General features: G+C 51.7%; 8 protein-coding genes across 8 annotated transcripts; 5 read left to right on the top strand and 3 right to left on the bottom strand.

The window, feature by feature from the left end:
* Positions 1-510: 510 nt before the first annotated feature.
* BDZ99DRAFT_519635 (uncharacterized protein) lies at positions 511-1,383 on the top strand (the record flags this gene model as incomplete). The annotated part of the gene is made up of 1 exon (XM_033725433.1): positions 511-1,383. The coding sequence occupies one exon, from the start codon at positions 511-513 to the stop codon at positions 1,381-1,383; it is 873 nt and encodes a 290-aa protein (XP_033577931.1).
* Positions 1,384-1,509: 126 nt separating this feature from the next.
* On the top strand, positions 1,510-3,160 carry BDZ99DRAFT_462254 (HET-domain-containing protein). The gene has a single exon (XM_033719808.1). The coding sequence runs from the start codon at positions 1,624-1,626 to the stop codon at positions 3,088-3,090; it is 1,467 nt and encodes a 488-aa protein (XP_033577930.1). The 5' UTR covers positions 1,510-1,623; the 3' UTR covers positions 3,091-3,160.
* Positions 3,161-3,258: 98 nt separating this feature from the next.
* Positions 3,259-4,476, top strand: BDZ99DRAFT_441635 (short-chain dehydrogenase/reductase family protein-like protein; the record flags this gene model as incomplete). Its single annotated transcript, XM_033717776.1, has 2 exons — positions 3,259-4,240; positions 4,296-4,476. Exons 1-2 carry the CDS (start codon positions 3,357-3,359, stop codon positions 4,474-4,476), a joined length of 1,065 nt encoding a protein of 354 aa, XP_033577929.1. The 5' UTR covers positions 3,259-3,356.
* Positions 4,477-4,535: 59 nt separating this feature from the next.
* On the bottom strand, positions 4,536-6,104 carry BDZ99DRAFT_292206 (uncharacterized protein). Its single transcript, XM_033714105.1, has 2 exons — positions 5,090-6,104; positions 4,536-5,025 (listed from the first exon to the last, which is right to left on the bottom strand). The coding sequence occupies exons 1-2, from the start codon at positions 5,798-5,800 to the stop codon at positions 4,855-4,857; spliced, it is 882 nt and encodes a 293-aa protein (XP_033577928.1). The 5' UTR covers positions 5,801-6,104; the 3' UTR covers positions 4,536-4,854.
* Positions 6,105-6,408: 304 nt separating this feature from the next.
* BDZ99DRAFT_487697 (uncharacterized protein) lies at positions 6,409-10,305 on the bottom strand (the record flags this gene model as incomplete). Its single annotated transcript, XM_033722854.1, has 7 exons — positions 6,409-6,924; positions 6,977-8,974; positions 9,027-9,243; positions 9,286-9,664; positions 9,727-10,053; positions 10,104-10,227; positions 10,300-10,305. 7 exons carry the CDS (start codon positions 10,303-10,305, stop codon positions 6,409-6,411), a joined length of 3,567 nt encoding a protein of 1,188 aa, XP_033577927.1.
* A 272-nt stretch (positions 10,306-10,577) lies between these two features.
* BDZ99DRAFT_570245 (uncharacterized protein) lies at positions 10,578-13,196 on the top strand (the record flags this gene model as incomplete). The annotated part of the gene is made up of 1 exon (XM_033727967.1): positions 10,578-13,196. The coding sequence occupies one exon, from the start codon at positions 10,578-10,580 to the stop codon at positions 12,921-12,923; it is 2,346 nt and encodes a 781-aa protein (XP_033577926.1). The 3' UTR covers positions 12,924-13,196.
* On the bottom strand, positions 13,067-15,297 carry BDZ99DRAFT_292169 (uncharacterized protein). The gene is made up of 3 exons (XM_033714104.1): positions 14,921-15,297; positions 14,541-14,862; positions 13,067-14,483 (listed from the first exon to the last, which is right to left on the bottom strand). The coding sequence occupies exons 1-3, from the start codon at positions 14,933-14,935 to the stop codon at positions 13,210-13,212; spliced, it is 1,611 nt and encodes a 536-aa protein (XP_033577925.1). The 5' UTR covers positions 14,936-15,297; the 3' UTR covers positions 13,067-13,209.
* Positions 15,298-16,687: 1,390 nt separating this feature from the next.
* BDZ99DRAFT_385442 (sodium/hydrogen exchanger) lies at positions 16,688-18,553 on the top strand (the record flags this gene model as incomplete). Its single annotated transcript, XM_033715431.1, has 3 exons — positions 16,688-16,819; positions 16,866-17,400; positions 17,454-18,553. 3 exons carry the CDS (start codon positions 16,688-16,690, stop codon positions 18,551-18,553), a joined length of 1,767 nt encoding a protein of 588 aa, XP_033577924.1.
* Between the last annotated feature and the right edge of the window lie 1,778 nt (positions 18,554-20,331).

The raw sequence follows: 20,331 nt of genomic DNA, 5'->3' as shown, positions 1-20,331 counted from the left end.
CACGCGATTTTGAAAAGTATTTCTCGGGCATCTTCATAAACGCACTTCATTCATGCACATTAATTCATGTATCTCTAGGATACTGTACAGTATCTCAATCTGAATTCACGAACTACCCTTAAAGCGACCGCCATTCCAATACGCTGTGGTGAATACGGCAAACCACCGTTACCATTCTCGAAAGAGTGATACAGTGGAGTACACCGTTATATAATGCATTCAGGAAGGAACCCGTACAGAGATGCAATCAAAAGTGACTTTTAAAGACTTTCTCTACTCATGGGCTAAATTGGGTCTCCTGCATCGGGAGACAGATTTGAGTTGGGCGAGGCTGAAATGGAATATCACGTGCTTAGACAGGGCTACTTAGCGCGCTTTTGAGGCAGCCGCCAGCCTTAAGTTATGCCTACTACCGTCTTGAACTCGTCTCTTCTTCTCGCATACACATCTAATGCCTGGACGGCTAGAGCCTTGCTCCCAATTACTCCGACTATGACTTAACATCCTCAGATGGAGGTTTCACGTGTTTCTAACTGCTTTGCTGAAGCCGTCGAGGCTGAAGTTTTCCAAGACTCTGTCATCCGCAATCTGTCGAAAGACATCAGAGCCGGTCTTAACAGAGAAATCATAGCAGTGCGAAATGCGTACATGAATTCTTCTGATGACGGTGCCGTTGTCGCTCCTAGTATCCTATCTGAAATATTCGAGACTTCATTGGAATCATCAAGGCTTGGTCGAATGGCTACGCTCGCCGCGGAGAATCAGTATTCAAGGGCAGTACACAAGCAGTACTTTCAGTTTGACGAGTCATCAAGTCGCGAGCATATGGCCGCCATCTCCTCGGCAATTGCAGATCGTAAGGTACTCTGCGACGTATGCCAGTCGACCGCGGAGCAATTGTCAGCTTTCTTACTCGCATTTGATAAGAAGGAAGAAGAGAGGCCGACGACTGACGCGTTCTGGCCACGTGGGCCACCGCGGCCCACAGATCGTGATGCCTACATCGACGGACAGAGATTTATTTCTCCAGAGGATTTACAGCCAGAGGACCGCCTTCCATCTAATGTCATTCAGCATCACAGTATGACCTGCGACCTCGTTTCATCAGCAGAGACATGCCCATTGTGTGAGATACTTCGAATTGCGTGCATACTGGATTCGTTCCGGGAACGAGGACGGCCATTTGACCACTCAAGAGAACCCCTGGCCAAGATACTGGAAAGCATTAGACGAGGTAAAGGCAGCATCTTGTTTCATCGCATCCTTGACCAACTTCGTTCTAGCCGGGACCCTCTATTTTTGATGCTTTGGAAGGAAGACGATCTAAACGCGACGACATCCACATCCTTCACGCTCGGTCACCTTCAACTGTTGTGGAAGTGACCAGTAGCCGAGCTAACTGACAAGGAGCGTAAAGTAGTCTATACAAGGCTACAAATACATCACTCAAGAGGTCAGCTTCCTCATCAGTCTCTATACCGTTGCTAAAACGTTTAAGATACGTCCCCAAAACTGAACCAGTATATATCGTATCGTAAACCATTGCAAACCTCTGAGTCTCCGGAAGCGTTTGATCTTATAAAAAGCTGGTTTCAGAGCTGTCAGCATAACCATTCACAATGCATGAAGACGATCTCCGGCGAAACGATTTATGCAGATGAACTTCACAAACTGCCGCATCGACTTCTTGACTTAGGACTTCCGCTCTCCGACGTCGAACCGCGCCTCGTTGATACAGCCGGATATCCAGACGGAAAATGGGTTGCGCTCAGTCATTGTTGGGGAATTCCCGAAAATCACCCTTTGAAAACTACAAGAGACACCCTGAACGATCGCATGCGTGGCATACCGCTCTCTTCGATGCCCAAGACCTTTGTCCACGCTGTCAAGGTTACGAAAGCGCCCGGGCTCCGTTATCTCTGGATTGACTCGCTATGTATCGTCCAAAATGATGAAAACGAATGGCTTGCTGAATCTCAGGACATGGGAACCATCTATGAAAGAGCAGTGCTGACCCTCGCTGCTTCGTCCGCTGTGGATTCTACGCTGGGCTTATTCCTCCAAAGAGATTATTCTAGGATCCACACGCCTTCAACTCAGCTCTCCTTTCTTGAAAAGGACTCTGCCAGTGGTGACGAATTGCTTGGAGATTACCATATCGGCATTGAGTGGAGGCAGGAGCCCTTTATGAAGGCACTAGATCCGATGGATACCACCCTTTCAACCAGAGGTTGGGCCACTCAAGAGTGGATCCTATCACGAAGAATAGTTCATTTCATGGAGAATGGAATGGCTTGGGTCTGTCAATCACGAGCCGAAGATGAGACGAGATTTGTTATTGTCGGAAGAGGCCTTGGTCTCCGCGACTGGAGCAACCAGTGGGGAAGCATCATACAAGAGCACTCGAGTCGGAAGTTCACGCACCAGACGGATCGGCTCGTCTCGTTGGAAGGCCTGGCAAGGAAATTTGCGAAATTAAAACCTGCCAGTACCTTCTACTCCTTCGGCACATGGGAAAGCGACTTGCCCGAGCACCTTCTTTGGAGCCCAAAAATGCTTGGAAAGATGCTCACCAATCTGCCGTCGTGGTCATGGGCGTCATGCCCCTACGAGCTTTGGTTCAGATTCCGCGAAGTAGTCACCGGCAAAGACTGTGTTCAGTTCTCGCCAGCTTGCGAGATTTTAGGACTTAACAAGACCACGGGCAGGCTGAGTGTGCGAGCACAACGGATAGAGATAAGTCGATATTTCGCGAAAAGTTTTGATGACGAAGAAAGCTTCACGCCTCTCCGGGCAAGGGCAAATCACTGGAGTGGCCGCTACATTGCCGCGTTGGATAATGACCCATCTGGGTGGGCCCTGTTCGACGATGGCCGCGACTTCATCGACTCAACCAAACCAGTATTTTTCCTCGTCATAGCTGCTGTTTTCCTCTACGTTACCCCGACTTTTGAGATATACGGTCTACTGGTAGTTAAAGATCTTTCTGTCAAGGATGGCTACGTCCGAGTTGGAGTTGGCGCCGTCTCTGATGCCAGCTGGTTGGCCCTTCATGCAGATTTTCCAAAAGTCGACACCGATATTATCTAGAGCCTGCTTTCTGGACCACTTTCTATCCGAAGCTCCTCTTAAGTACTCTAAAATAGAACCTAAACTAGGATGTTAGCTATGATAACCGAAATAACCGTGCTCTAACGCTGATAGGCCACAATCCCAGAATGCTCGATCGGACGTATCGGCATTTATAAACCCTAACCTCGATACTCTCACATATGAAAGAACAGCTACCACCTATCGATCAAACCTCAACTCAGACCTCCAATACCATACTTTCTTAAGCGTCAGCACTTTCCCCCATGGCCTCCCGCACTCTCCGCTTCCTCACTCAGGCCTGGACAGCCCCCACCAACCCCACCACCTCCTTCGCCGGCAAAAACATCCTCATCACAGGCGCCAACACAGGCCTGGGATTCGAAGCCGCGACCAAATTCGTCGCGCTGGGAGCAGACCGCGTGATTCTGGGCGTGCGGGATCTGACCAAGGGCGGGCGCGCTAAAGAGCTCATCGAGCAGCGGACCGGAGTCAAAGGAAAGGCAGAGCCATGGCAGCTTGATATGTGCGACTATAGGAGCATGGTGAGGTTTGCGACGAGAGCTGCGGAGCTGCAGAGGTTGGATGTCGCAGTGCTGAATGCGGGGGTTTATAAGGTAAAATATGAGATGTCGAGGTATGGGTTGGAGGAGACGCTGCAGGTTAATGTGGTTTCGACGGCGTTGTTGGGACTGTTGCTGCTTCCGGTGTTGAAGAAGGCGAGAAGAAAGAGTGGAGTATTGCCGGTGTTGGAGATCGTGACGTCTGGGAATCATGAGACGATCCAGATCCCTGAAGAAAGGAGAGTGAAGGAGAAAATCATGGCGGCATACAACGATGACAAGGGTTACGACGCGAGTGTGCAGTACAAGACATCCAAGCTCTTCGCGATGTATGTCATGCAGAGCTTAGCTATGTTGGCTCGATTGGAGGACGGTGAGCTTGAGGTGCTTGTCACTTCGGTCTGCCCTGGCGCTGCGAAGTCAGATCTTAGTCGAGGGTATGATGGACTAGGGATGCGGATGATGAAAAGCATTATAAATGCTGTGTTATTGAGAACCACAGAGCAGGGTGCAAGATCTCTGGTTAGTGGGGTCACTTTGGGGAAAAAGGCTCATGGGAGATTCTGGCAGCATGACGAGATCAGGCCGTAAGTTCATAGTCTTCCTCACTCTTCGACAATATACCAACTTATTTTAATCCAGGCCAGCACCATTAGTATCTGGAACCGAAGGAGAAGGGTTAAGGCGGAAAGTCTGGGCTGAAGTCATCGAAGCGCTTGCTAATATCCCCGAGCTAGTCAGCGTCGAGGCCAGCCCTTCAGAGAATCAAATTCAGCATCAGCTTGATGGCATGAAATGTAGAAGAAAAGAATCTGAGCTCTGATTAATGCTTTCATGTAATCCGAGCGCAGTCGCCAATGCCAGTGACAAGGTCAAGTGCAATGTTCATTAAAAAAGGTTTGATTATGTCGCTCTGCAATATTAACTAAGTAGGTGGCCTATTTGAGATTTCTAGAGAGCTCATATAACCGCCCGTCGGCCCTCCAGATATCCTAAATATGTGGCCCTACTCTCGAACGCTGCTCCGCATAGAATAAAGTCCTAAACTCCAGCCATCCAGCGGCGTGTCCAGTCCATCCAATCACCGTCAGTTTGAATCCGGTTCACTGCTTGGCCACTCCGGTTTCTGGATGAATGTGATGTCTAGATGCCTCCCCAACCGATCCAATGCTGTGTTTCCAATTCCCGTCCGATTATTTGCTCATCCCGGCCTCCGAGTACGAACGGCTTGATAAGTAACAGTTCCAGTGCCCTCACCAGGGTGGCGAGGCTCGCGCTTCACCCACCAACGTCCTGGGAACCCGCCGAGTCTGCCTTCGGTCGGCAAGACCCAGTTCTTCTTATCTTGTTCAGCTTTCCAGAAACTCATCAACTAAGATTGCAGTCAGTCAAAGCGATCACAATGAAAAGAGCTCTGCGCAGGGTGTATCACTCACCTCATCATATAGCGCCACCTTCCTGCCACGAGTCTCTGCGTCGTCGTCCGGAAGATAGAAAGGGATGGGAAGGACATTGCCGATAGTATCTCCCCTCACCAACTCTGTGTTCATCCTCCGTCGCTGGGGCAGACACAACCTGCCATTCCGTACGCAGCGCGAGCACGCCGGTAAAGTGCGAGAGCAGGGGAGCTTCGCGAGGACGCAATGCAAGCATGACGTCACCAATATGACCCTGAGAGTCTTCGGATTATTGGTTGTTGCGTTGTTGAGGTTGGGATAGCATTCCTCTTCGCGAACAACCTCGGGTTGAGCCTCGGAACCAGCAGCAGGAGAGTCGCACTCTTCGTCCTGATCGAAATGGACTGAGAAACCGTCTTTGCCGGGACCAGTGTTGACGCTAGATGCAAGGGCCTCATGGGGTTTGCATGGTGTTGATTTGACGGATGCAACGCAGCTTCGATAATCGGACAGGCTGGTTGCCGAAGACGCGGGGGAGGCATAGAGCGTGGTGGAGACTGTTCGGTCGAACAAGCCTCGATCCGTTGTGTTTGAGTAACTTGCAGAAAGATCTTCGTCGGTCGGATGAGCAGGCGGAGTGGATGGGCTGACGCAACGACTTCTGCCGAATTCGTCGGGAGAATGAAATGGGCTTGGGACGGTTTGAAGCCAATGACGCACGCCCGCTTCTTCAGGGGTAGCAAAATCCATCTTCGAGTCTGGAGTTGTATTTAGTGTTGGTAGTGCTGACGGAGAGTGGAATTGTTGTAAGAAGAAGACAGGTCAAGCGGTCCCTTTTAAAGAGGCTTTGGGGTCTAATTGTTCCATAATATAGTGAAGTGAAGGTGCTCCCATCATTGTCGTGGCTTTGGCCTGTGAGACAAGCAACGCAGAGACAGCTTCTTGTTGTTGATGGACTCACTATTGTGCCCTATTCAGAGACGCACAATAGATTCAGTGATGACAATCACCAATTTTACCCCAGTTGGCCCGTGCATGGCCAAAGCGATGCATGACTGGAGCCTGTCTTTCACCGCCAAGATTTGGCGAAGCTGTTCTTTGCCGGAGAGATTGAAGCACCCTACAGGCAGAGGCCAACGACCTAACTCTGCGTTAGGCTTGGCGTGATTTGGAGGGGGATTTAGATTGACGGTATTGGGGACTCTGAATAAGCAAGAAATGACATATGCGACAAAAACCAAACGAAGCGACTTCAGTCTCAAAAATGCCATTGAAGCCATGTATGCATTGATCCAAACGAATATGTATGTTGGGTATCTCCGCTCTCCCTCAAAGGAACCTCATGCACTCAACTTGGGTTATAAAACAAACTTGCCCACACCAACGCTACTCCACTCTCTCACTGGATGCGAATCTTCAAGCTCAACACACCACCACAATACCTCTTTTGCTTTTTCGATCTGCCCACATTCTTCGTATGCCCGGGCAAGAGCAAGCCAAGCTTCGGAATAGTCCCATCCAGAGCCAAGCTTGGTGAGCGTTGAGAGCAAGCCATGAGCTCGATCGCGAGCGGCGAGCCTGTAAAGCTCGGGAGCAGAGACTTGATTCTCAGCGGAAGGCGCTGTGGATACGAGAAGCGTCTTCTTTGTATCGACCTCCGTTGTGGATATTACCGGTACAGAAGGAGATGTCAATGGCGAAGCTAAATTCGAAATTGGAGTTCGATCGGCGGGTGTAACTTGGCTAAAGATGTCCAAAAGGATGTTCGATAATCCTACTATTGCGGTCGGGTGATCTGGGAAATGCGAGAGCGCCTTCTCGTACTCAACTCTTGCCTCGTGTGGAGAGTCTTGTGCTTGAAGCATTTCACCTTGCTAGAGATGTGTCAGAGGCAGTCAGTCCTTGCTCGCGTGAATTTTCACTTACACTCGCCCAAGTATCTCCCCACAACTCCTCTACACTCTTACCTCCACCCCAGCCCTGGTTTGCAAAGGCTTTCGAACTTGACGACTCTTGAGCTACTTCATACTCGAGGCTTTGGACAAGCTTGGCTGCTTCTCTTATAGCTCCTTTAGCATCTTCATACATTGCGGACCTCGTATAGAGACCAGAAATGAACAGCCAGACCTTGACCAACAACGAAACCCTTTGTCGGCGTTCTTGTAATATAGAAAAGCGTGGATCCGGAGGTGTATAGTTCGGGTCAGGAAATGGTGCTGGTAGCCTATTGTCCTGGTGAGGCGGTTGCTTAGCATGCCCTACTGGTGGAGGTTGCACGGTATTTGGTGCATTGTGTGCCACTGGATGTAGGGGTCGATCTGGGATCTCAGCCGATTTCCTGATTGAGCTAGACATCGATGGACGATGAGTTGTCTTCTCTCGCAGAGAGTTGTTGCGATGAGGCTTCCCATTTGGAGCGCCGTCAAGCTCGTACTGTTCATTTGTCCTGTCCTCTTCGCCTTGTGACTGCCTTCGCAGACTCCCAGCGCTCCGCTTCTGCAGCTTGACGCTTCCACTCCTCTTCGGCGCCGCTTGGTCGTGGTCATGCTTGTGGTCATGCTTAAGATGGAGTTTGTGACGATGACCGTTGGCCTTCTCTGAGCCATTTTCGTCCGTGACTTGAATGGTCGGTGCTGCGGTTGCCTGCGTAGCCACAGTCCTCTGCGTAGCCACAGTTGATGGCCTTGAGCCGTTTTCAGACGTTTCTCTTGCGATGGCGGCCCCTGCTTCTGCGTTCTTCCGCGTCGATCTCGACCGGAATATGCTGCCTTTGATAGTAGCAGATGAAGTCATCGGGGGAGCGGGAGTTGCGGTGTGAAGGTGTCGTTTCGTCTGGTCCTCTGAAGGGTCACCGAACAGTCGAGCATACAACCCAAGCAGCTCATCGCTCTCATCAACAGCTGTGTGGGAGTTTTCGAGGACTTCGAGTAATGCCAATTGCGTCATTTTTATCTCGATAATGCCAACCTTTTCATACGTTTCCATCTGGTCCACAATCGCTTGGGGCGTTCTGGTGTGCTTTTCCTTTGCATTCAAATGGTCACTCCGATATTCTTTCGAATCATCTCCTTTACCAAATAGAATTGTTGGATTCTCGAACTGTTCGAATGCAGCTTCGCAGGTCTTGGCTGCGGTGCTGAAGTCTGAACGAGCAGCGAGAAGTAGGGAGAGGAGATGCCACAAAGGAATGAGTTTCCGCTCTCGTAGGAACGGAGCGGTTGCATTTGGTGGTCCATCTGAAATCACGCCATCTATACTGATGGATGAGTCGAGCTTTGTGGCACGAGACAGGGCTCGTTTGACAATCTTGAGCGCTCCAGTAATATCCCGCGTCTCAGCAAGGGCTAGACCGAGTGCGTAGAGAGTTTCGAGATTGTGCGGATCTTGAAACTTGGGTTCCAGTGACTTTCGAAGATAGTGAATAGCTTGCTTCTGGAGGCTGGTTCTGGAACCAGCTTCGTATGTCCAGAGGGCCCAATGTGCTTGAGATATGCCAATAGCACGGTACGCAACCGCTAGTGTCCTGGGATGGAGTTGGTATTTGGTAGGTTCCTCGGAATCTCTGGCCACATCTTTATCGGTTGGAGTAGGACTGAGGAAGGAAATCGAAGGTGTGTGTTGTTTCAGCCACCTGTCGATATTCTGACCAATATGTAGGGCTTTCTCAGCCTCGTCCCGCGAACCAAACCGACAAAGCATCCTAATGGCTTCCGCAGAAGTGCGTAGTATTGTGTCATCATCATCCATACTGGCTTCGTCTTCTCCACTCTTTTCGGCGCGATCCTTGCCTCTCGTGACAATCTCAACATATGAGTCGTATGCCTTGAAAGAGAGATCGAACTCAGCCAGAGATGCATGTACATTGAATAGGTGTCGCAGAATTTGCGTAGAGTGGAAAGTTTTTGTAGCTGCGCGATAGAGAATCTTTGTTTCCATAGGTCAGTGATGGTCTGAATTGGCCTCTTCGAAGACTTACATCGAGGACACCTCGCCCAACAGCGCCTTTGCCACCTTCACCTAGTTCTTCATCCTGCCAGCCAGGTCCACAAAGCACTCGCCAATTGCTTATGACTGCGTCAACCCACTGCTCAATCTCATAGTTATTCTCGCTGGCCTTCGGAAATTGTGTCTCTTTCAGGATTAGTCCCTCATATATAGCTTCTACTCGTTTTAACTCCGATCGCTGTTGTAGCCTGGAGTTCAGATGCTGATCAAGCTTCTCCGAAGAATCGTACTTGCGGGGTTCTAGATTAGTGGGCGTTGGCCCATAGGAGTGACCCCGCTGTAAAAGCGTAGATAGCGTATCATAATACGCTTTCCAAACGAGGCGGCGAGATTTCCCTGCCTCCGAACCACTTGCCCCTGAACCAGCTAAGCTGTCCCATAACCGTTGCCATATTCGAAAGGTTTTCAATGATTGTGCCGAATCTATGTCATGTATCTCGGGACTCGACTGGTCCACTAGCAAGCAAGCTCGTCCTAACAATCGCTCGGTCCACAGCCGGAACTGCGCAGAGGTGGAATTCAAGGAAGTCAGGGACAGTAGAAATGGAAAGACCGAGCTGTAGGTTTTCAAGGCGTCCTGTACGGCAGAGGTTTTCTCCTGCGAGAATCCTACAATTGTCAATCGAGTTCCTCGAAGGCAAAGTGGGGCTTCATGATCCTAGAGTCCCTACCTTTGATATACGCGCCTTTTACAATACACACTTGTGTCCAACCTCCAAGCGCATGACTGTCACTGGACAGTTTCAAGATAGCTGCAGAGAAGTCTTTTGGAAGCCTCGCCACTGCCAGCCCTGGTTCATCCAAAACAAAGTGTAGCCAACCTAGACAAATCGTGGCCTGGAAGGCGTCCTGGGGGTAATCCGCTTCTTCTTCGATGGCTGTGAGCAATGGAGGTATTATTTTGGAGAGGTTGGCCGAGGAGGTAGACGCCGAAGTGGAGGGTCTTTGGGCGCTGTATGTGCCTATCCGAGCCTCTGATCTTGCAGTAAGGGCGAGGCCTGGAGATGTCAGCACCGTGTTGGAGGATTAAACAATGGGCAAATCGTACAGCGGCGGTGTGGCGCATGCTTCTCGATCTTCCTTGCTAGTTCAGGGACATCGGCCCAACGTGCGGTGCATCGCGCTTCGTCCAATTGGCCTATGTAGCGCAATGCCTTCTCGTTCTCTTGAACCTAGACGTGTATGAGCTGGAGGGCTCCAGGATGACGTTGTGCATGGGAGGATGTTGCGCATGGAAAACCTACCCCCATGGTGACGCGAGTTGGGTTGATCTAGCCACAAAGGCTTATCAAGGCTAGAAACATACTCAAGAGTCGAATTATTACAACGGAGGTAGAGAGCGGCACGTCCTCCGTCGCAACCCCAGAAAGTTGGCGGAGGGATGCTGGAGCCAGACCCCTGTCCAAATATAGTTCGGCCCGACTGTTAGTCCGGGTCTATCATTTTTTTTGCTCCATCTCCAAGCTCCCTGTTCAATTTCAGTCCCAGGATTTCGACTCGAATGCACCTTGAGTAAGATACTATGGCACCTCAGGCAACCGCCGGCCCAACTGCCACGCTCCGCGCCATCACATTCCGGATTTCATCAACCTTGGCAGAAAAGCTCCCGCTGCAGGTTCCTGCACTATCAGCCTCTCTTCCGCATTGCAAAGCTATTCTATCTGAAAGTCCAAACTCAAGTTCAAAAGCCACCTCTGAGACATCTGTCGTTGTACACAAATTCAAGACTCAGCTTTCCACTCTCATCCAGCACCGTTCCGTTCAGGGAAGATGGGCAGGGACGGTTCTTATTAAATCCACCATCGAGGTCGGCGGATGGGAGACTCTCCAAAAGAGCGGGCCATGGGTTCGAAGTCTTCTGGCAATATTGACAAAGCCAGACCCGCCAACGTCTAAGAGACTTAGTATCATAACTTTGACTCGAATATTTTCGCTGACGTGGGACTACCCTACGCTGGTCCGAGAAATCACTACGCCTTCTCTTCCAACTTTCATTCAGTCATGTCTTCATCTAGTCTCCACTAGTACTTCGTCGTCGTTAGTGCAAACGGTGCTCGAGAGTTTCAACCAGTTACTCCCACGGCATGCTACTGTCTTTCGCACATATCTATCTCAGATTCAGAAGCTCCTTGCTCCCTTGATTGCACCAACCCCGTCGAATCAGACTGCAGAAGAACTATCACCACGACTACGAATCCATATCTCCCCAGAAATTTCTACGGCGGCACGCCGGCTTTGGGTCCAGCTACATTACTCTGCACCCAAGGGAACCTCGCAGGAAGAGTGGAGGAAGTCGTTGGTCAATACCCTGGAAAACGCCCACCATGTCGCTAACAAAGTCTTCCGAGCTGTCATCGAAGATTGGCAATCTACATCTGGAGCTGCTCAGATGGCCAATGGACACACTCTGGAAAACGAGGTCCGAGATCTTGAACTGAACAATTCAATGGGCCTTCCCTTCTGGACTGGGATATACGCTGGTAGCGAGAGATTGATAGCTCTGCTTCACTTGGTCAAAGAGTACGCGAACACACCTACACACAGCACCATCTACTTTCGACTTGACTCTGTGATGGACCTTCTCACGAGGATATTCTCTCTCACGGTTCCCGCGTCACAAGGAACGAAGAACTGGCAGCAAAATGTAAAGTTGAACAACCAAGTAGGAAGAGAAGAACGCGAAAGCCTATGGGCAGTGTTACCTCGGATACACATTACGGCTATTGAAGTACTGCATTCACTCCTTGAGCGTTTCGGAGTATCTTTACTATCAACAGTCACCAGCATGCTAGACCAGCTTGTCTGGGTTTACAGCGCCGAGAAAGACATTGTCGGAGTGCGGACAGCATTATATACCGCATTGACTCAGATCTTACACCTGTCAGGGCCGACGCTACCAAAGTCATCCGTAGAACCGCTCAAAGCAATAATCTATTCATGCTGCAACGATCTCCTCCCCCAGGACGCCACAACCACCCAAGCCAAGACTGCCCCAGTACCAACCAACGGCAAAGCGAAGACTCAACAAGGATCCACAAACGCAGACACTTTTCTCACCTCCTCCACGAAGCCGAAAACCCCCCCTGCTACCTTTGCTGGTCTGCAAGCAGCGGCTAACGATTTGCTTCCCGTGCTTCTACTCAAGTTGCCACAGAAATATATTTCAGTCTCCCTTCGAGCAAAGATCGACCGCACCGCGATCTTGACTCGGCACAAAGAAGCAATGATAGCGAGTGTCTTGAATCCGCCTCCGTCGAAGAACGCCGCAAAACCAGCCGCAAGCATCATGCCCCTAGTTGCGCGTAGCTTTGCTGATAGCCTAGATGTCGAAAGCTTGGTTAGGCCCCGGATGCCCGTGATAAGGACAGGAAAGGGCCGCTCTGCTGATGACGAGGAGGATGAAGAAGAAGACGATGACGAGGAAGATGAAGAAAACGTGGCTGAAAAGGAGGCCGATGACAGTGCCGAAAAGCATGACATCCCCGTGGAAGAGGCTACCGACCCAACCACTCCATCTACCTCCGCCAACCCATTCGCCCAAGACCCAGCAACCATAGCGAACCTAGCGAAACGCACCCACACTGATCTCGCCCCAGCCCCACCATCTCCCAAACGCCCAAGACTCGAGACTCCAGCAGTGGGCGAAGCTTCTCTCAATGATTCTCTATCGACTCCAGCGGACGTTTCTCGGAGAGCTGATCCAGGGGAGGCATTTAGCGTGGAGAAAGTCTCTGCTCCTGTGCCAGCCCCTATAGCTAACATGGCGCCGCCGGAGCCAGCGAAGGTGGGAGGTGGAGATAGTGATAGCGATGATGATTTTGGGGAGCTGGTGCTCGGGCCGGACAGTGATGACGATGATATAATCTAGATGTAATGAGAAGATTTCAACATTTCAGGAGTGTTCTGTGCAACGCACGCTACACCCAATACACCGAGTTCCAGTAACACAGCCAGCCCGCTTGTTTTTGTAATACCCTCCCAGTGCTCCGTCGTATAGCCAACGCTGTATCCTGCAGTTGCCGTAATCGCTCGTACACCGTTCACGGATCTACCCATTGCCCAATACCCAAAGACTCCACATATACCATACACCGCGTTATCCCAAAAAGAAAGAAACGTCTCTTGTCTTATCCTACACAACTGCCCCACCCGCCTCAATCCAGCCGCCTATCCACCCGTGCCACCCTCTCCACATCCTCCAACATCTCCTTCTCCTCTTTAACCCTCAGCGTCAACCACGCCGCAACCACAGCACAGCACCCGCCAAACCTCAGCACCCACGCCACGCTATTATCCCCCGGCGCGCCCCGCGGCTTCTGCAGCACCCTGAAGATCGCCGAGCTCACAAGCGTCGCGATAACCTGCGGCGCCGCAATCGCGACGTTGTGGATCCCGAGCACGACGCCCGCCTGGTCCGCGCCCTCGGCCCCCGCCTCGTCCTCGCCAGCTGCGACGAGCGCTGCCTCGTGCGTACCCGTATGCAGTAGGCCGCGGCGGATGGCGTCGCGCTTCGAGATCTCGGAGCTGATGAGCGCGAAGGGGGCCCAGCAGGTGAGGGCCCAGGGGACGCCGACGAGGGCGACGAGGATCGTGCCGGCGGTGGTGGAGCGCACGAGGAAGGTGAGCCACATGCAGGCGGCGAACATGAGGTGGGAGAGGAGCCAGGCGCGGCGGAGCGTCAGCGAGGGGATCTGGATGGCAGAGGTTAATGCGGAGCAGAGACGGATGAAGAGAGAGACGCGGGCGGACGCGGGCTTCTTGGGGGTGAAGTAGCCACTTGCCGATAGACTGCCGACTGGGGTTGTGGGGGTGAGGGGTGTTGTTGAGGGGGGAGGAGGTGGTTTGAAGGTTGGCGGGATGATGAAGGGGAGGAAGACGCTGGAGGTGAAGGTGGTGAGGGCGAAGATGAGGAGGGCGAATGTGCCGACGCGGGTGGCTTTTTCCCAGGTCGCGTCGACTTCGTCGGGGGTCATGTTCGGGTTTGCTTCGAAGAAGGGCTCGACGTAGATTTCGCCAATGTAGGTTGTGATGTAGAAGAGGAACGGGAACCAGCCGATCCAGGCGAAGAACTGGACCTCGCAGACTCTCCGAATCTGCGGTGGGAGTTTGCGGACGGAGCGGAACAGGGACTTGAAAAATGCGATAATGCCATCCCCGCCATCTGGGGTATCTTCGTGGCTCGGGTCACGCTCAGGGACGGTGCTGCAGCTAATCGCAACGGTGGCGCCGAGAGTGAAAGATGCAATGGCGCATAAGACTTTAAATTGGCTGTTTCCGAGCCAGGGGAGTATCTTCGGTAGGTTTAGATAGCCGGAAATATAGCCAACGATGTTCCCTATACCGGAAGCGCGCATGATCCAGGCATTCGCGGCTTCTTGCTGGTGAGTGGGCGCACAATCGACGGCGAACGCCCTCGTTGCAGCTTGAACTAGAAATATATGAGCCGCAAGTCTAGACTAGTGATCGGAGCGGGAAATGTACTTACTGACGTTAATAGAGAAGTCTAAAATGTATACAAATAATACAGCCCAAAGAATGATACAAGTCTTGACGCTCTGAGACTCTCTGTCCGCTCCAAAAATGCTTAAGAAACCACCCACTAGCTCTCTTGTCCATGCTAAGACCATGAGAGAAACTATAGTCGCCACTGCGCCACCTACTATAAACGGCCTCCTCTTTCCCCATCGAATTCTGCAGTTGTCGCTTTTCAGCCCCACGTAGGGCTGAACAAGGGTACCGGATAGAGGTCCTGCGATCCAAACGAGTGCTAGGAGTGACTTGCTGAGCCCAAGGGATAGTAGGTATGGCTATTTGAGTTCAACTAGATTAGTTTGGATGTTGTAGCAAGCATTTTGGGAGACCAACCGAGCCATTTGACATTTCAACAGACCATGCAATTTGAAGCCTGACAAAACGTTAGCATATTCTATAATACCCATCACAAAAATGTAGACTAGGTGCTACAGATGCTTGACGAGCCTTGCACCATCCTCTACCGAGGATCCGTAGAGCCGGGAGCTGGCTGCCCAACGTCTAGCAGAGCCATCTATAGCACCATAGTCCATAGTGTAGTATGACATACCCCAGACCCGACAATGTCAGCAGCAGCAAGTACCAGCTGCTCTTGGTCTCCTCCTCGCCGTCGTGCTGCCAGTCATCATCACTGAGCGGCGAGACGACCTTCAGGCCCGAGTCCTCCTCGTAGGATTGTCTTGGTTGTAGTAGTGGCGACTGCTCGTTCATGGTATCTAGAGACCCTCGGCCGTCCACAGAGCCGCTGCGGAAAGAGACGATCTTAGGATGAACGTGCTGGGCAGGTCCGACGACGCCTGATGGTGGTTCGGGGGGACGAGAGGGGAATCGGTTCGGCAAGGAGGAAGCCATGGTTCAGAGCTGGATAGCTGGCCGTGGCGTGTGGCTCGAGCTGGTGGAGTCCGACTGGGTGGAATGCTTGTGACGCGGAGTGGTGCTATTGGCGGAGCTTGAGTGGAGTATCTCGGGAGAAAACGTTGTCCCAAAAGGAAGCTAGGTATAGAAGTAGGAGAGTAGTAGATGTAGTCATAGGATTCAGACGTCGAGTTGAAGGCGGCAGAGAGGTGGTGCCATGCTCGGGGCGCGTGGCTGTGGGGTGCAGTACCGTCAGCCGGTGTATTCTGGGGGAGGAGCAGTTTGGGAGAGCCAATGGCCAGGTGTTTCAGCGGGGAGGATCAGGTTGGCGGACGTGAGGATGGGACTCGAGAGGCACGTGCAGGTGCATAGATATTGTGAAAGAAGACTCGAGCAGGTGATGTTCAAGTCTGCGTGTGCCTCGTGATGCAGCTGGTTCCTGACCCACGGCTGCGTCATGGGCGATCTCTGGGGGAAGCCCGGCAGAGAAGCGCCAGCGACTGAAGCGGTTTAGGCGCTGTCCGCCGTTTGGGAGGAGAACGGGTATCGCGAATGCACCACGCCTTTTGCGAGTCCAGTCTCCACCCTCAACTCCGCCTATCTGTCCATATCGCTATTCGCATACGCGCCCAGCTGCCTCATTCGCCGCCGGCGCTGTGGAGCCTCCATTCCAGTGTGCCACGGTTCCGAGTCTTGGCTCGGTTTCGCAACACGTCGCCTTGCCGTCCGACCTCAAGGGTGCCCGCAGCATAACTCAGCGCAAACCCCTCTGTTCCACCCCCTCCCCAGCCACCTGTCTCCCGCGACTTTTACCGGCATTGCAGATGTTATCGCGGTCCTAAGCCTCTACCATGGCTTCGACACTGGGGTGGGCAGTCTCCGAGTTGATGAGTGCGTCTTTCCATCCCTTCAGCAACCTCGAAGTAGCCCCGACTGACCACTATGCGCCTATAGAGAGAGATGCTAGTGACGCCGATCCAGAAGGTCCGTTTGCCCTGCTACCACGATATACTCGGCATCCAGAACCTATCTAACCCGATTATACAGAACCCGAGGCGGGACAAAAGGAGATATTCGCATCGTGGTCGCTCTTCATCCTTATTGTGCTCCTGATAGTGGCACTTTTCACAAGCTACATCTTGCAGACCCGCAAGATTCAAGCTGTGCATGAGACGGTGCTATCTATCTTTGCTGGTATGAGCTAGAATTGCGCCTGGTCGCAACGTGTAGCTAACAACCACAGGTATGGTCGTTGGATTAGTACTACGATTAACCGCTGTAGACTCCGTCTTGGGCGCTGTTAGTTTCGACTACCAGTTCTTTTTTAACCTTCTCCTACCACCCATTATTCTTTCCTCCGGTTATGAGTTGCATCAGGTCAGCCAGACAAACTCCCCAGGCGGACCACCGCTAATTGGACCAGGGCAACTTCTTTCGCAATATTGGCACCATTCTTACCTTTGCCTTTGCCGGAACCTTCATATCCGCCGTTGTACTTGGACTTATACTCTTCGTGTGGACCCGCATCTTTGGGAACATCGATGGCTTCAAGATTTCCTTCGTTGAAGCCATGTCGGTCGGCGCAACTCTCTCCGCCACGGATCCAGTCACCATCCTGGCTATATTCAACACGTACAAAGTTGAACCGAAGCTATACACGATTATATTTGGGGAATCCATCCTCAATGACGCTATTGCCATTGTGCTATTCGAGACGGCGCAAAAGTACAAGGCCGGTGGCTCTGCAGATTCCTTGAGCATACTAAGTCTTTTCGAGGCCATCGGTATCTTCTTCGGGGTCTTCTTTGGCAGCTTATTTATCGGCTTGCTTGTTGGCATCGGTGCTTCACTGTTGCTAAAATTCACCCATGTGAGACGATTCCCCAAGACCGAAAGCTGTCTCATTATTTTGATTGCCTACGCCACTTACTTTTTCTCGAACGCCATTCACATGTCTGGTATGTACAGAACTCTCTCAGGCTGTGTGGGGAAATACTCATGGATTTCGCAGGCATCGTGTCTTTACTCTTCTGCGGCATTTGCATGAAGCATTACGCATACCATAACATGTCGAGGCGGACGCAATTGACTACCAAATTCGTGTTCCAGGTCACCGCCCAGCTCTCCGAGAACTTCATCTTCATCTACCTCGGACTCTCTCTTTTTACTGACTCTGAACTGGAATACAAGCCGCTGTTCATCCTCGTCACCATCGTCGGCATATGCGCAGCACGATGGTGTGCCGTATTCCCACTTTCAAAGCTCATCAACGCTGTCATTCGCGTTCGCGCACGAAGGCAGGGGCGAGAAGCCGCCGAAGAAATCCCTTATTCCTATCAAGCTATGATATTCTGGGCCGGTCTTCGTGGAGCAGTCGGTGTCGCTCTTGCGGCTGGTCTAAGTGGACTCAATGGCAACGTCCTACGTGCCACAGTACTCGTTGTAGTTGTGCTGACCGTCATTATCTTTGGCGGCACGACTGCGCGTATGTTGGAGATTATGGGCATCCGCACGGGCGTTGTCGAGGAGATCGATTCAGATGACGAGTTTGACATTGAAGTCGTAGATGGAGGCACCTTTGCTCGCAAATCTGGCCAAGGGTTCGGCCACACCCCACGCCCGAGCGGCAATGGGTTTGCTCTAGCTTCGGTGGATACCCGCAACGGAGTCTACAGTAGTGGAAACGTCAATGGCGCTACTTCGCCAACCCGACCAAACGGGCTCACCACGGCTCGACGGAATTCGAGTCGTGCTCGACGAGATGGCGCAGAGCAAGGCCTTCTCAGTCCGGCTGATAGCGGCAGTAACGACGAGGATGATAATGATCTTGACCTGCCTCCATCAGTTCGGCGATCTCCTAACAGGATGCCATCTCCGCTTGCCGGCCAAGGACCATCTCCGTATCCCACGTCTGGAACAAATTCTGGGCCTATCGCGTCGGGGAGTAGTAGTGAGCCATCCCGAGTTGCGAGCGCTACAGGTGCTGTCAAGCAGCTTTTCTCGGATCTATCAGAAGACCCAGCAGGCGCGTTCAGACAGATCGACGAAGGATTCCTAAAACCTCATCTTTTGTTGGATCAAGGGAAGGGACCCGGGCCTAACAACGTATGAAAGCATATTATTTTTCTTGATCACTAAGCAAGTCTCCTAGAGTTCGTGGCATCTTCTCGCAAAGCTCATGTGTTGAATCAATGCAATAAATGGCGTTCGACGGTTGGTGGCATTCTTGTGTCTTTGTAGGTATTTCGGCGCACAGCAGGCGCATGGCGTAGGGCCAATGTAAGCGTAGCTGTGGCAGTCCTTGCGAGCATGCAAGATAATGGTTCTCTGCACACTGCTCACGCTTTTTAGGCTATGGGAGATAATCTCCGTGACCACAGCTTTCCTGCCGTGACACTAACGTAGGCTGCAACGAACTAGTGTAGGCTGCAGTAGAGCCGGCTGCCATATTCTGACTAGCTATCTGCAGGAGCTGTTTAGCAAGTTGCGCGCTCCGATCTTCTGAGGAAGATGCTGGGCACGTTAGGGTAGTTTGCTACTGCATTCGGATTGTACTTCTTTTCTTTATCATGCTTTTGCATTTAATGAGATAGTTTCTGGGAAATGATGGTTGGAAAATTGTAATGGCGGGAGGACGATGGTGGATGATGATTCCTAGGACTTAAAAGTATCATTAGTGTTAGCATTTCTGGCAGACTGTTAGTATGAGAGTACAACACCTGGGGATAGGCTTGGGAAGCTAGGTATGAGTCTACCGGTGAAGGTTCGACGGGTTTGGAAGGCCTTGATATTTTCGGGTTACAAGCAACTTGCTCCCTTTGGTGAGAAAAGTTACATTCTCGTTGAGCATTTGGACTATTGCAAATCCATCGAACCACCCCTAGGAGTGCCGTGCCTAGTGCCCAGCCATTCGTCTAGACAGCGTGAAAGTTCAAAAACTTAATGTCAAGTACATGTGATGGACTACACAATCCGAAGACTCATCCGCTTCATCACAAGCTGTTTCCACCACCGCTTCCCAAACTCTGGCTCATACTGCGCCTCGCTACTCCGAATCGTCTTACTCGCGTCTGACAAGAAGAACTCGCCTCTATGGTCCGCCAAAGCATTGATAGAGCCAACTCGCTTGTATCCGTCTTCGACCTTGATCGTCAAAATCGCAAAAGCGTGTGCATCGTTGGTTGCCCAGATGATACAATAGTACACATCGCCTTCCTTGAACTCGGAAATATCGACCGACTTCGCCCGGAGATAGAAGCCATTAGTCAGGCGGAAAAGGCACTGGAAATTGCCATCTTCGTCCCGCTTAGCATACGCCTTCGCTACTGGAGCGGATAGGTGGATAGCATGGCTGAAGCGAGTATAGTCGTTGAGCTCATCGTAGCGGCGTTGGAAATTGTCCCATCCTAGCAGCTGGCCGTTCTTGAGCTCAAGGGAGACGGTCACTTTGGCGGGCGTGTGGATGTTGCGCACGAAGAAGGTCTCCATCAATAACTCGCCGTCCCATCCTGCCCAGGACCAGCTAGGGAGACTGGGAATGCGATCCGTCACCTTACTGATCGGGTAATGCGTGAAGTGAAGACCCTTGATGAATTGCGAGCTGGGGTAGCGCGGGTTCGTTACGACTTCGTCGGGCCATACTTTGTAGGGAGGGACTGGTACGCCCCAGTAGTGCCGGATCTGTTGCGAAGATTTGAAATCGTTCAGCATACCGAGAATCCCGTTAAGCCTATCCGACGATTTGGTGAAGGATCTGGCCGAGAAGATCCTGATCTGGTCGTAGATGTCTAGCTGAGACGTGCCGTGGAAGATTCGTGGTGATCGTGATACTCCCCCGACTCCATTGAGCACCACGCCCCATGTTCCGCCACTTCCCGTACGACTGTAGT

This window comes from Mytilinidion resinicola (genome assembly GCF_010093595.1).
Source record: "Mytilinidion resinicola strain CBS 304.34 unplaced genomic scaffold BDZ99scaffold_8, whole genome shotgun sequence".
NCBI lineage: Eukaryota > Fungi > Ascomycota > Dothideomycetes > Mytilinidiales > Mytilinidiaceae > Mytilinidion > Mytilinidion resinicola.
The sequence above is the reverse complement of the archived record's forward strand: the minus strand, read 5'-3'. Positions and strand labels throughout refer to the sequence as shown.

Excerpts from the sequence above, each read along its gene's own strand:
- BDZ99DRAFT_292206 (XM_033714105.1), bottom strand. The coding sequence starts at position 5,800 with ATGGATTTTGCTACCCCTGAAGAAGCGGGCGTGCGTCATTGGCTTCAA. Across the intron at positions 5,026-5,089 it reads AGGTGGCGCTATATGATGAG|TTGATGAGTTTCTGGAAAGC; the intron begins GTGAGTGATACA and ends CTGCAATCTTAG.
- BDZ99DRAFT_462254 (XM_033719808.1), top strand. The coding sequence starts at position 1,624 with ATGAAGACGATCTCCGGCGAAACGATTTATGCAGATGAACTTCACAAA.
- BDZ99DRAFT_292169 (XM_033714104.1), bottom strand. Across the intron at positions 14,484-14,540 it reads AGACTTCTCTATTAACGTCA|TTCAAGCTGCAACGAGGGCG; the intron begins GTAAGTACATTT and ends ATATATTTCTAG.